At 45.3% G+C, this 12895-nt stretch overlaps 1 protein-coding gene across 3 annotated transcripts in view; it reads left to right on the top strand.

Annotated features, from left to right (window-relative positions):
- The first annotated feature begins 5696 nt into the window (after window positions 1-5696).
- The window catches only part of TBC1D12 (TBC1 domain family member 12), a 95792-nt gene continuing 88593 nt past the window's right edge, over window positions 5697-12895 (top strand). For 2 of the 3 annotated variants that reach the window (XM_060034436.1, XM_060034437.1), the window contains exon 1: window positions 5697-6755. In XM_060034436.1, coding sequence (XP_059890419.1) covers window positions 5815-6755 — 941 coding nt within the window. In that variant the 5' untranslated portion in view covers window positions 5697-5814. The remainder of the gene's footprint in view (window positions 6756-12895) is intronic. The other variant, XM_060034439.1, reaches the window with a different exon arrangement.

The raw sequence follows: 12895 nt of genomic DNA, 5'->3' as shown, positions 1-12895 counted from the left end.
GAAGGTTAAGCTTTTGAATGCTATTTGGAAATCCAGTGTAACAAGAAAAAAGTTGATTAAAGAAAGAGGAGCTTTGAGGTCTTTTTTGGAGGCCTTTGTACTCTCCTTGAGTACAATTGTAGCAAAATAATAGTATGGGATAATGGTACCATTCTTCACTCTTCAATAACGAGAATTGGGTCATACACATAGAATATGACTAATTACGTGTTTTTTGTTTTAAGGAAGGAAATTCTTTTTAAAAATAATTATTTTATGTTTGGCTGCGTTGTGTCTTCGTTGCTGCGCACGAGCTTTTCTCTAGCTGCGGCAAGCGGGGGCTACTCTTCGTTGCAGTGTGCAGGCTTCTCATTGCAGTGGCTTCTCATATTGCAGAGCACGGGCTCTAGGTGTGCAGGCTTCAGTAATTGTGGCACGTGGGCTCAGTAGTTGTGGCTCGTGGGCTCTAGAGTGCAGGCTCAGTAGTTGTGGCGCATGGGCTTAGTTGCTCCGCAGCATGTGGGATCTTCCCAGACCAGGCTCAAACCTGTGTCCCTGCAGTAGCAGGCAGATTCTTAACCACTGTGCCACCAGGGAAACCCTAATTACATGTGTTTTGAGAATTTCTGTGAAAGTCAGATTTCTCAGAAATGTAAGAATCCAAGTATACCAATAGTTTTTCATATTTTAATATTAATATTAATTAATATTTTACAGCAGAGATTAAGAATATGCCTTCTCATCATAATGATTTCATCTGATTTATAGGACTGTACCAGGATATATTATTTATGCCTGAGTTGTAGTAATGTAATATGGTATCAAAAGTTTTTGATGTCAGACCCTTAAGGACCACAGAAAGGATATGCTACACCTTGAAAGAAGTTTTTTTTTCTTTGTAAGATAGGATATGATACTACTTATCAGAGAAGTCGGAAAGTTTTATTGTTGAAAGTGGGACATATAACCACTAATCACTAAGAAGAACCACTATCATTGTTTATTATGCAATACATATTACTGTAGACAAAGTTACAAAATATAAATGTGTCAATTTTGAAGTCTGCACTGATAAAATAGAAGGGTTGTATGGGCTATTATGGTTCATAAAACCTTCTTCTATTGACCGTGGGAGAGAAAGGAGTTGAACAAAATAAACAATTTGAAGAAACTGTATTTTTAAAAGAGTATGATTTCACAGAGGAAGAAATAGAGTGGTTGCTTGAAAAAAATAAGTTAATAAGTTAGGGAAGGTTTGACAGCAGGAAGAAAATTGCAAGGTTAAATTCTCTAGGCATAGAGGAAAAAGGTTGAAAAGACAGACGATTGAGATTAGATTCTCTTAGCTACCCTCATCTTTACCATCGTACAGCTATACTTATGTCTAGATATCTCCTACATTAACTTAAATTTTTTTATTGGGGTGAAATTCACATAAAATAAAGCCATTTAAAAACGTGCAATTTTAGCTTTTTCCAGGCGGCGCGGACGGAGGTGGGGCTGGCGGGTCCGCGCAGCCTCGGGGCCAGAGCCCGGGTCCCCGCCCGCCCCAGCGCCCGCCGCCGGCCGAGACCCGCGCCCCGCGCTTCCGTCCTGGGTCGCGGTGGCCGGAGGCGCACCCGGGTCCGCGGGACAGGCGGGCGCAGAGGTCGCTTGTGTTGGGGGGGCGTGGTACGGCGAGGTTCCGGCGCCTCGGCGGAGCATCGCGGGTCCAGGGCTGGGGGCGCCGCGGCTTGCCATGCTCTCCGCACTTTCCCGGCTCGGAAGCCTCGAGAACACGGCTAAGCAGCAGTAATTTAATGGGGACTTTGCCTGCTGGGAACTAGGGGCCTGCTGGGGTCTCAGTTCTTGGCTGGCCCCGGAACACGAGGTTGCCAGGCGTGTGACAGCAGCAGGTAGGAGTGAGCCGCTGGTGCAGTGATGAGCAGGAGAGGAAGGACGGCGGCTCTTGGCCTGTGAACCCAGGCAAGAATGACCAGCCAACACAATCCAGACCAAGGTCCGTGGGCCCAGCTCGGTCCTGTGCGGCTGGTCAGTGGAATAGACCTGCAGGTGTGGCTCTTGTCACTCTAGGACTGGCTTCAAGACAGATCCTGCTGATGAACCCAGGGCACGGTCCTCAGTTCTCCAGGAGAGTGCGCCGGAGTGGAACCAGGGTGTTGTGCCCGACTCAGCGACTCAGCACGGCGGCCACGCACGTCCAGTCTGCCGGCAAGGGCAGTGGGGAGCCGGGGGAAGTCATGGCCTTGAGAATGTCCTCTGATGAAAAAGAACCTGCAGGCTTATCAAATAACTTTTGTGTGGATCAGCAGTGCTGAGGCAGCAGGCGTGATACAGAAGTGTGAGCAGAGACCATCTGGAATCCCCAAACTCCAGGGAAACTAGAGGTAACAGCCAGCCTAGTGAAGAGGACAGGAGTTGGGGGCCGGTGGTGGTGGCAGCAGCCCAGCAGGTGCCCCTCGTCTCAGGGCCTTAATCCTGGCTCCAGCCGAGTGGTCAGGGGAGCTGCAAAGTCTTCTGGGCGAGCAGAGCCCACAGTCCTGAGCTGTTCTTCGCTGTGTTTGGGTCATCTCCCCCCATCCAAGGGGAGAAATCTAGATGAGGTTTAAGAATCAGTGCTTTAAGAATGTGGATCTCGTAGTTGAAACCTTGGAACACGTGTTTTCAGCACAAGGTGTTGCAGTGAAGGGAAGGATTTAACGCCTTTTCAAGGAGGGTGTCTCCGTGTGGGCAGAACTAGAGAATAAATGGGTCTTAAATAAACAACAAAACAAAAACCCGTGCAATTTGGGACTTCCCTGGTGGCACAGTGGTTAAGAATCCGCCTGCCAATGCAGGGGACATGGGTTCGAGCCCTGGTCCAGGAAGATCCCACATGCCGCAGAGCAACTAAACTCGTGCGCCACAACTACTGAGCCTGCACTCTAGAGCCCACGGGCCACAACTTCTGAGCCTGCGTGCTGCAACTACTGAAGCCCACGCGCCTAGAGCCTGTGCTCTGCAACAAGAGAAGCCATCTCAATGAGAAGCCCGCGAACCGCATCGAAGAGTAGCCCCCGCTCGCAGCAACTAGAGAACGCCCATGCGCAGCAATGAAGACCCAACGCAGCCAAAACTAAACTAAAAAAAAAAAAAAAAGTGCAATTCAATGGCATTTAGTACATTCACAGTGTCATGCAACCACCACCTGTATCTTGTTCTAAAACATGTTCATCACACAAAAGAAAACCCCATATCCATGAGGCATTCCTGTCCTATTTTTCCCGTTTCCCCAGCCATTGACAATCTCCCATCTGCTTTCTTTCTCTATGGATTTACCTATTCTGGACAGTTCATATAAATGGAATTATATAATATGTGACCTTTTGTGTCAGGCTCCTTTTACTTAGCATAATGTTTTTGAGATTCATCCACTTTGTATCATGTATTGGTACTTAATTCCTTTTTATGGCTAATAGTCTGTTGTGTGTATATATCACATTCTGTTTATCCACTCCTCTATTGATGGACATTTCGGTTGCTTCCATCATTTGTTTTTTATGAATAGTGCAGCTGTGAACATTCATGTACAAGTTTTTGTTTGAACATCTGTTTTCAATTCTTTTGGGTATATACCTAGGAGTAGAATTGCTGGGTCATATGGTAATTCTATGTTACTGAGGAAAAACCAAACATTTTCACAGCAGCTATACCATTTTACATTTCTACCAGCAATGTGTGAGGGTTCCACTTTCTCCACATCCTCTACAACACCTGTTATTTTCGACTTTTTTGATTATAGTCCTTCTAGTGGGTGTGAGTGCTATCTCACTGAGGTTTTGATTTGCATTTCCCTGGTGATTAATTATGTTGAGCATCATTTCATATGCTTATTAACAGCTATTAGCATATCTTCTTCAGAGAAATGTCTGGTCAAGTCCTTTACTCGTATTTGTTTATTTATTTATTTATTTTTGGCTGCGTTGGGTCTCCGTTGCTGCGCGCGGGCTTTTCTCTAGTTGCGGTGAGCGGGGGCTACTCTTCGTTACGGTGCACGGGCTTCTCATTGCGGTGGCTTCTCTTGTTGCAGAGCACGGGCTCTAGGCTCGCGGGCTTCAATAGGTGTGGCACGTGGGCTCAGTAGTTGTGGCTTGTGGGCTCTAGAGCACAGGCTCAGTAGTTGTGGTGCATGGGCTTAGTTGCTCCGCGGCATGTGGGATCTTCCTGGACCAGGGCTGGATCCCGTGTCTCCTGCTTTGGCAGGTGGATTCTTAACCACTGCACCACCGGGGAAGCCCCTTTACTCATTTTTAAATTGGGTTGTTTGTCTTCTTGTAGTTGAGTTCTTTATATATTCTGGATAGTAGTCCCTTATGTATATGAATTGCAAATATTTTCTCTTTTCCTATATTAGCTTTTCCACCTGTGTCTTGGAGGTCATTTCTTCTGAAAGATCTTGATACTAAATGTATTGCTAACTGTGCCCTAGCCACTTAGTTTTTACTTAGGGCCTTGAAAAATGCTCATTATAAAAGACACTTGACGTTTCTTAAACTGGGTGCTAGGTACATGGATGACCATTTTATTTACACATTTTAGTACCCATATATAGGTTACATTCACTCTTGTGTGTGCGTATATATATTTTAAAGGCTTGACAATGCTGCTTCCTCTAATTCTCCATTCTCCTACTACTGTCCTTTCATTGACATACTTCTAGAATGAGCTGTCTATATTTGCCAGTTCATTTTATCCACAACTAGTGCCTCTTTAATCCCTCGCAATACAGCTTATTTGTCCATCCTGATATAGCGACACCTTTGAGTCTCTGTCCCACCTCCATCTTTAGTCTTTCTTCCTAGATGATGTTACTCATGACTCACCTAGTTGCATTATGCAGATGACTCTTCAATCTGCGTCTCTAAACCGAAGCCCTAACCCAAGATTTAGAACTCTATATGCTGGATATTCTTACTTTACCAAATATATTTCTCCTATTAATCAAGTTATTAACAATCCAAGTCCCTATTTCTTCAAACCACATCAGTTTCAGTCTCAAGAGTTTTGTAGTAATTTGGCTGGTTCCTCCCTCTTCAGTCACTCCTTATATCTGATCAATTATCACATCTGGTGATTTCTACACTTCATTTCCATTCATTGCTTATCACCCCATTTTAATCCATTTTCATGGGGTGCTGGAATTATTTCAATAGCCCTCTCTGCCTGACTCTACTTCCTCTTTCTCCTTAAGTGATAATGGAAATCTTTAAGAGAGGGTGATGTGATGAAAGTGGTCTTAGATAAAAAAGATAACTTTGGTAGTATTGGGGAAGATGAAGTAGAGAAGGAAGAGTTTTGACTTGAGGCGAAGAAACCCTAAATTGTGGCAATGGATCGGTGGATATAAAAGTGTAAAGTCGACTAGCGACCAATTAGAGCTGGAAGGACTTAACATCTAACATACTGTATTCTACTCCCATAAATTAAGTACGTCAAGTGCATTTTTGCTAAGCGAGCCATACCCGTGCTTCTGTAAGGACAGTCACGTTCCGCGTGGGCCAACCAGCCTCCGTCATCCAGACGCCGGATCCCAGATTGGCAGTTGGAGTGTCACGGAGCGGGTCTCTCTAGCTACCGTCTCTATGGTTCGTGGAATCTCCAGGTCGGGGCTTGACCGGTCTGGCTTTTGCGCGTGCGCTAGCCCAGGCGGGTGCCCGCCCTCCCGCAACAGCCCGAATTCCCGGGAGGGAGGGGCGGGTCTGGGAACGGTGCGGCGGCAGCCGCTGCTGCCCCAGCACTCAGGGCTCTTTCCGGACCGAGCTCGTGCCTCCTCGGGTGGCGCTCACCCGGCCCCAGATGGTGGGTCCGGAGGATGCCGGAACCTGCTCGGGAAGAAACCCCAAGTTGCTCCCTGTGCCGGCGCCCGAGCCCGCAGGCCTGGACGGGAAGATGATTCGGGCCACGGACGGCTTTGGCGGAGGCGCCGGCGCTGTGGAGACTCCGGAGGAGCAGGAGGAGGAAGAAGAGGAGGAGGAGACGCCGCCGCCTCAGCAGCTCCTTAGGCGTTATCTCGCGGAGACCGGGGGGCAGCTGGAGCCCGGGCTGTGCTACTGTCCGCTCCCCGCCGGCCAGCCCCGCGTTCTGCCGCGCTCCGCAGCCCCGCACTCGGACGCCTGCCCGCCGGACGCGGGCTCCAAGCACCGCGGCGCGGAAGCGGCGGATGTCCGCGCGGCGCGGCACGGAGGCATGACCAACGGGGACTCGGGCTTTCTGCCGGGCCCAGACTATCGCGACCTGGCCCACGCCGGCGGCCGGGAGCCGCGCCACCGCCGCCTCCGCCCGGAGGGGCCTGGCGACGAGGGCGCGGACGGCGCGGGCAGCCCGTCCGACTGGGCCGCGCCGCTCGAGGACCCGCTGCGGAGCTGTTGCCTGGCGGCGGCGGACGCCAAAAGGCCCGAGGATGCGGGCAGCGGCTCGGGGGGCAGTCCGGCCAGCAGCGGCAGTGGCAGCGAGGACTTGGAGCAGCCGGGAGCCGGCCCCGGGGGTCCCGAGGAGGGCGCGTCGCCGGTCACCTCGGCCGAGAGGACTAGCGGAGGCGCCGGCGCCGAGTCGCGCCTCGTTTTCTCCGACGTTCACTTGAACTCTCGGAACACATTCGAGGTGAGCCGCCACCAGAGCGCCCGCGACCACCTGCCGCCGTCGGCGCCGCCGGTGCCCTCGCCTGCCGCGGAGCAGGGCCCCGCGGGGACCTCGGCCCGGGCTCGACGGAGCGGCGGCTTCGCCGACTTCTTCGCCAGGTACAGCGCAGACTGCGCCGGGGTTCGGGGAGGGCTCGGGCCGGGAGCTGGCGAAGAGCGGCGTGGAGGCTCTCTCTGGCGTCCGGATTGAGCTTTGATTTTTCACCGGGGGAAGAGGAACTAGGTCTGCGTTGTGTATCGGAGAAGTTGTGAGCGCGGGGAGCCAGGCTTTCTGTTCCCTTGTCCGCTGGACGGTCTACCTGCCATTCACACCTGGTTTCTGTGTTTTCAGGCCGGCGTGCTAGTGCCTTACCTACAGTTTTCCGTCTTCCGGAAAAGCAGACCACCTTCCTCGTCTCCATGTACTACAAAGAATTAGGGGCGGGTGGCGGGGCGGTGCGGTGCGTGTGTACGGGTGCGGTTGTGAAAGAGAAAGGGAAGTCATTTTGGAGAGCTATTTGCGTGGAGTCTAAACCCATTCAAGTAGTTTGGGAATTCTTGAAAGTAGAGGTGGTTGTGTTTCATAGCCTTTAACAGCTTGTTTCAGTGGCCTGTATTAAAATGCCGTCAGTTTGGTGTTTAGAATTTGATCCTGGCCTTTAAGCCAAATTACTATGGCGCTTTATGTAGAAAATCCCTCTTTCATTTTATCAGATTGGCCTCTACCTTTTTAAAGCATCTTCTTTTTAATTTTTTATGGTGTTGTATATGTGATTTGACGTGCTATTCTTGAAATTAAATTACGGTGCTGGACACTACAGGGTTCAGAGTGGGACTTTGATAGGAATAAATATGTCGTTAGAAAATACTCATTTTAATGTACATTAATGAAAAAGCAATTTCTTTTGGGTCACATTTTGACACGCTTATTTTTTTTTAAGTCTCTAGGAAAACAGGAAAGTATTCCCAACTTGTAAAACTCTCCCTTTCAAAGTTCTTTCTCCTTTCTCTTGTGTTTTTGTTCCCTTTTTAGGGATCTTGACAAAACCAGAAGTAAACGAAATAAGGAATGCGACTCAAGTTTTAGAGGATTATACAGTTAGTGTGCATATTTGTAGACACACAGGCACAGTTTTCTGATTAATATTTCTTACTCCTTTTTCTACGTTATTAACTTATTTTTCCTGCTTGTATAAATTTACGAATAAATTATGAAGTTGTTTAAGTCAAGATTGGGAAATCCTAATTATGTGTTACTCGTAGGACAACATATATAGTAGTGAGATCTGTATTTGTGTTTACAATTGCAAAGATATACTTAAAGCTTGTAGTGGCAATATTTTAAATGCACTTAAGGGGGCTTTCCTGGTGGTGCAGTGGTTAGGAATCTGCCTGCCAATGTGGGGGACACAGGTTCGAGCCCTGGCCAGGGGAGAATCCCACATGACGCGGAGCAATGAAGCCGATGCGCCACAACTACCAAGTCTGCGCTCTAGAGCCCGCCAGCCACAACTACTGAGCCTGTGTGCCACAACTACTGAAGCCCGCATGCCTAGAGCCCGTGTTCTGCAACAAGAGAAGCCACCACAATGAGAAGCCCGCACACCATAATGAAGACCAAACGCAGCCAAAAATAATAAATAAATAAATAAAACTGCCTGACAGCTGACATAAAAACATGACCAATAAGCACCCAAAAGTTCCACAAGGTTACAAGTAAAAAAACTTAACACACCTTAAGTGCTTTTTAATTAATTTATTTATTTATTTATTTTTGGCTGCGTTGGGTCTTTGTTACTGTGCGGGGGCTTTCTCTAGTTGCCGTGAGCAGGGACTGCTCTTTGTTGAGGTGCATGGGCTTCTCATTGCGGTGGCTTCTCTGGCTGTGGAGCACGGGCTCTAGGCGCACAGGCTTCAGTAGTTGTGGCTCACGGGCTGTAGAGCGCAGGCTAAGTAGTTGTGGCGCACGGACTTAGTTGCTCCGCGGCATGTGGGATCTTCCCAGACCAGGGCTCGAACCCTTGTCCCCTGCAATGGCAGGCGGGTTCTTAGCCACTGTGCCACCAGGGAAGCCCTGTCAGGCAGTTTTACACCTGAAAGGGGCTGTGGAGAGCACTAATTCAACCAGTATACCCAGAGTACTTGCTTGGTCCCTGACTTGGAGGTGGAGTGCAGGCTAGTGGGGATTAAGTTTGAAGACAGATACATTATATATGTATTGCAATATTCAAATAATAACAAGGCAAATCTGTTATAAGAGGCTTTCATATTATTGACAGTAGGCAGGAATTTTTATATAATTTAGAACATTTCTTTAACCTGTAGACTAATAGGACTTTAATTAGCATGGTAGTTGACATTCATATGATATACTTTTCACGTGTAGCAGAGCACTGGGTAGGAAATCAGTAAATTTAGGTCCCCTGAAGTTAATTTCTGTAAGCTTCATTTTTGAGATCTGAATGTCAAGATTCTAAGCATGGGGCTTCCCTGGTGGCACAGTGGTTGAGAGTCCGCCTGCTGATGAAGGGGATGCGGGTTCGTGCCCCGGTCTGGGAAGATCCCATATGCCGCGGAGCGGTGGGACCTGTGAGCCATGGCTGCTGAGCCTGCACATCCGGAGCCTGTGCTCCGCGACGGGAGAGGCCACATTGGTGAGAGGCCCGTGTACCGCAAAAAAAAAAAAAAAAAAAAAAAAGATTCTAAGCATCATTGCTTGCTTCATTTAACATTCTTGGGAAAGAGCAGAATCAGACAGAGGCATAATTTTTCTCTTAGCATTTAGTCAAAGCCTTAACTGGATTCTGAACACCTTAAAGGCAGAGACTGTGATGTTTATTTCTGAATCTACAGTACCTAGCGCTAGTATGAAGAATCCCATTCAGATTGTGTTGAAGTGACAACTTGTACAGACTCTCTGTTTTTACTCCTCTCTAGGTAGTGTAATTTTGAACAAATCGTCCATCCCCGAAGAGAATAATCAGAAATTTCCCTTATCCCTACAACCTAAGAGTGGTTTTTCTTCCTGTGCACAGTTGTGATTCTCAATTCTGAAACCCAGATGAGGCCTTCCTTTGGGGATATCTTGTTCTAGGATGTATTCCTGTTCTTGGTGCAGCCCCTTCCCTCACTTCATTTTTTGGTGAGGAATCTCACTGTCTAAAGAGAGGAGTTTAGTTAGCTAATAGCAGAGCTGGGATTGGGAACCAGGATTTCTGATTTTCAGTCCAGGAATTTGATTATAACTTCTGTTTACCTGTGACTCTTTTCCTTCCCGCCTGATTATCTCCATCATTCCCTTCTCCTTTCCACTTCCTCTCTTTCTCTTAACTGGGCAAAAAATTTATAACAGAAATAGTTTGAAAGAATAGTTTCATGTTTGTTTTAACCTTTTACAAGTAAAGAGAGGGGACCATTTTATAGCAGCATATCTATTACTACAAAAATATGTTCAATCAAGACACATCATTGACAGGGGCTTCATTGAGTAGGGTAGAAATCATGTAGGAGAAAAAGGCATTTGGTCCAGGATGGGACAGCTCTCATCATCTCCTGCTTGCCCTCCCTTCTAGATGAGGTGAGTTCTATTTCAGTCCCTGTTGGGGGCTTGCCCTAGCTTCACACGGGCATCTCTCTGTGTTTATGGTGACTTGATTACGGGAGGCCTAGAAGTAACATTCCTTTAGATCCTTAGCCCTTTCCTGTCTATAAAAGTTTTGAAATGCTAGGTGAGTACCACTACTGCCACTATCACCAACTTAGCAGTGAGAAGAAGATGAAAGCTTAAAAGCAAATCTCTTGTGTTTTCAGGCTAGCCTTCGTTTCTCAAGGATCTGTTTATTACTCTGTTTTGAAAGTGAAGTAGCTTTAAACCATTTTTATGTGTCCTTTAAGCAAATTCATGTCTTAATTGTTTTCAGACTAGAGTGGTTTATTCTTTAAGTCGATACACTCTTAATAGGTGTATTTTTAAAAACCTTTTAAATAAATAGATTGGGAGTTTGGGATTGATAAGTACACACTGCTATATTTAAAATAGATAACGAAGGACCTACTGTATAGCATAGGGAAATCTGCTCAATATTCTGTAGTAACCTAAATGGGAAAAGAATTTGAAAAAGGGTAGCTACATGTATGTGTATAACTAAATCACTTTGCTGTACCTGAAACTAACACAACATTGTTAATCAACTATATTCTAATATAAAATAAAAATTTTTTAAAGGCTGTTTAATACTTTTGAGGCTTGTTTGGATTGCACTGGCAGTTACTGTTGTTTAGAAACACGCAAGTATCTATCTGTGTCTCCTGGTAGTGTTGATAGTTTTTTACAAAATTTTCAAGATGAATCATAAGAATTCAGTGACTTAAAAGGGCATAGCTAAGGTAGGGGAAAAAATACTGAAGGTTTTTTTTCTTTTATCTGAAAAGATAGACTTTATAGATTGTGGAATCTATATAGACCTTTATAGATTGATTTTATAGATTCTGGGACATAGAGATTCATGTAGCTTTCCCGGTAATTATCGACTCTGAAACTTCCTAAACATTGTTGCACAAAATTATTTTCACGGAGCTCTTTTTATTATGAGTAGCTGAACAGGGAAGACTAGAAAGGCTCATTTAGTGATTTCTTTTCATATGTAGGCAGTCCCAATCTCCCCAATATGAAAATTGTTGAGAATATACTTTTTGTTATGATATTGAGAATAAAAACTTTCTAACAGTTATAATTTTTCTTAATTTAAGCTTCTCAGAAGCTATGAAATTTTCTCTCCTACTCAGAATTTAGTTGGTGAACACTAGTTGATGAAATCATTATTCACCTGACTGAGCCATCATTGACCTCCGTCAGATAGGGCTCCTTTATTTGTTTAACTACAGTTTTAAGACCAGTTTCTCAAAAACTCCCTTCTTTAACATCTCAATAAAGAAAAGGCAAAATATCAAACTTCTGATAAGTTTTAAGAGATTTTTATAGCTCCCCAAAACAAGCAGTTCTTTAAAACAGGTGTGGTATGATTATAAGGAGAATGAAGAAATATCTTGCTGTAAACATTAAATTTTTGTTACTACAAGAGATTGTAAAAATAAAGGCTAAAGTATTTGTCTCACTAATGAAACTCTCTTGGACATTACTTATATATTAATATCTGTATATTAATATAATTACAGTGTTTAAAATTTTAGAAAAGCTGGAAAGAATGTGTAATCATTTGCTCTAGAATAAAAATAAGGGTCCTTTAGTGTTGTGAAGCTACCCATTATAATATTATTAGATTGAGAAGCTAATGGCTGAAGAGTCTTTTGTATCTTTCCCCTGTTTCTGACCCTTTTTCCCCTCTCAGATCCAGTATTTTCTTAAAGAAACCAACCAACCGCAAAACCCTAGATATCTATACTAAACAATTGGAAATCCAGCATTGGTTCAAGGACTTCATGGTTAGAGATGTGATCATCTGAATATAAATTAGCTAGAAAGTACTAGGAAACTCCAATTTTGGGGGACTAAGGTAGTTTTAATCGCCCAAACATATTATTTTGCTTTTTGTTTTCGTTTTTAATTTATTTATTTATTTTTGACTGTTTTGGGTCTTCATTGCTGCGTGCAGGCTTTCTCTAGTTGTGGCAAGTGGGGGCTACTCTTCGTTGCGGTGTGCGGGCTTCTCATTGCGGTGGCTTCTTGTTGCGGAGCACAGGCTCTAGGCGCGCAGGCTCAGTAGTTGTGGCGCACGGGCTTAGCTGCTTTGCTGCTTTGAGATCTTCCCAGACCAGGGCTCGAACCCGTGTCCCATGCATTGGCAGGCGGATTCTTAACCACTGCGCCACCAGGGAAGTCCCCAAACATATTATTTTGAAGTGCTAAACTAAATTAACATTTTAACACTAAGCCCCAATAAGCAAAGCAGGCTATTGTTTGAATGTTAACTTGGAGTTAACTTGTTTGGTAGAAATTTTCTGAACTGTTCAAAATGGGCATAGAGATTTACTTTTCATTTTTTAAAATATTTTTTGTTTAAGAATAGTTTTATATTTATGGAAAAGTTGCAACAGTACTACAGAGAGTTCTGGCATACCCCTCACCCAGTTCCCTATGTTGGCAGCATCACATAACTGTGGTACATTTGTCACAACTTTTATTTGCTAGCCATCACCTAGTAAGGTGGTATTAATTTAGTATTGGAAATGAGTTAGACATGGTAATGAGTTCTTCAGGTGATCTAGAGCAATGGTTTTTAAAGCTTTTTAGTTCAGACTAT

Source organism: Delphinus delphis, chromosome 16 (genome assembly GCF_949987515.2).
Source record: "Delphinus delphis chromosome 16, mDelDel1.2, whole genome shotgun sequence".
In the NCBI taxonomy this organism is placed as follows: Eukaryota; Metazoa; Chordata; class Mammalia; order Artiodactyla; family Delphinidae; genus Delphinus; species Delphinus delphis.
Note: the sequence above shows the minus strand (reverse complement) of the source record. Positions and strands in the feature narration are given on the sequence as shown.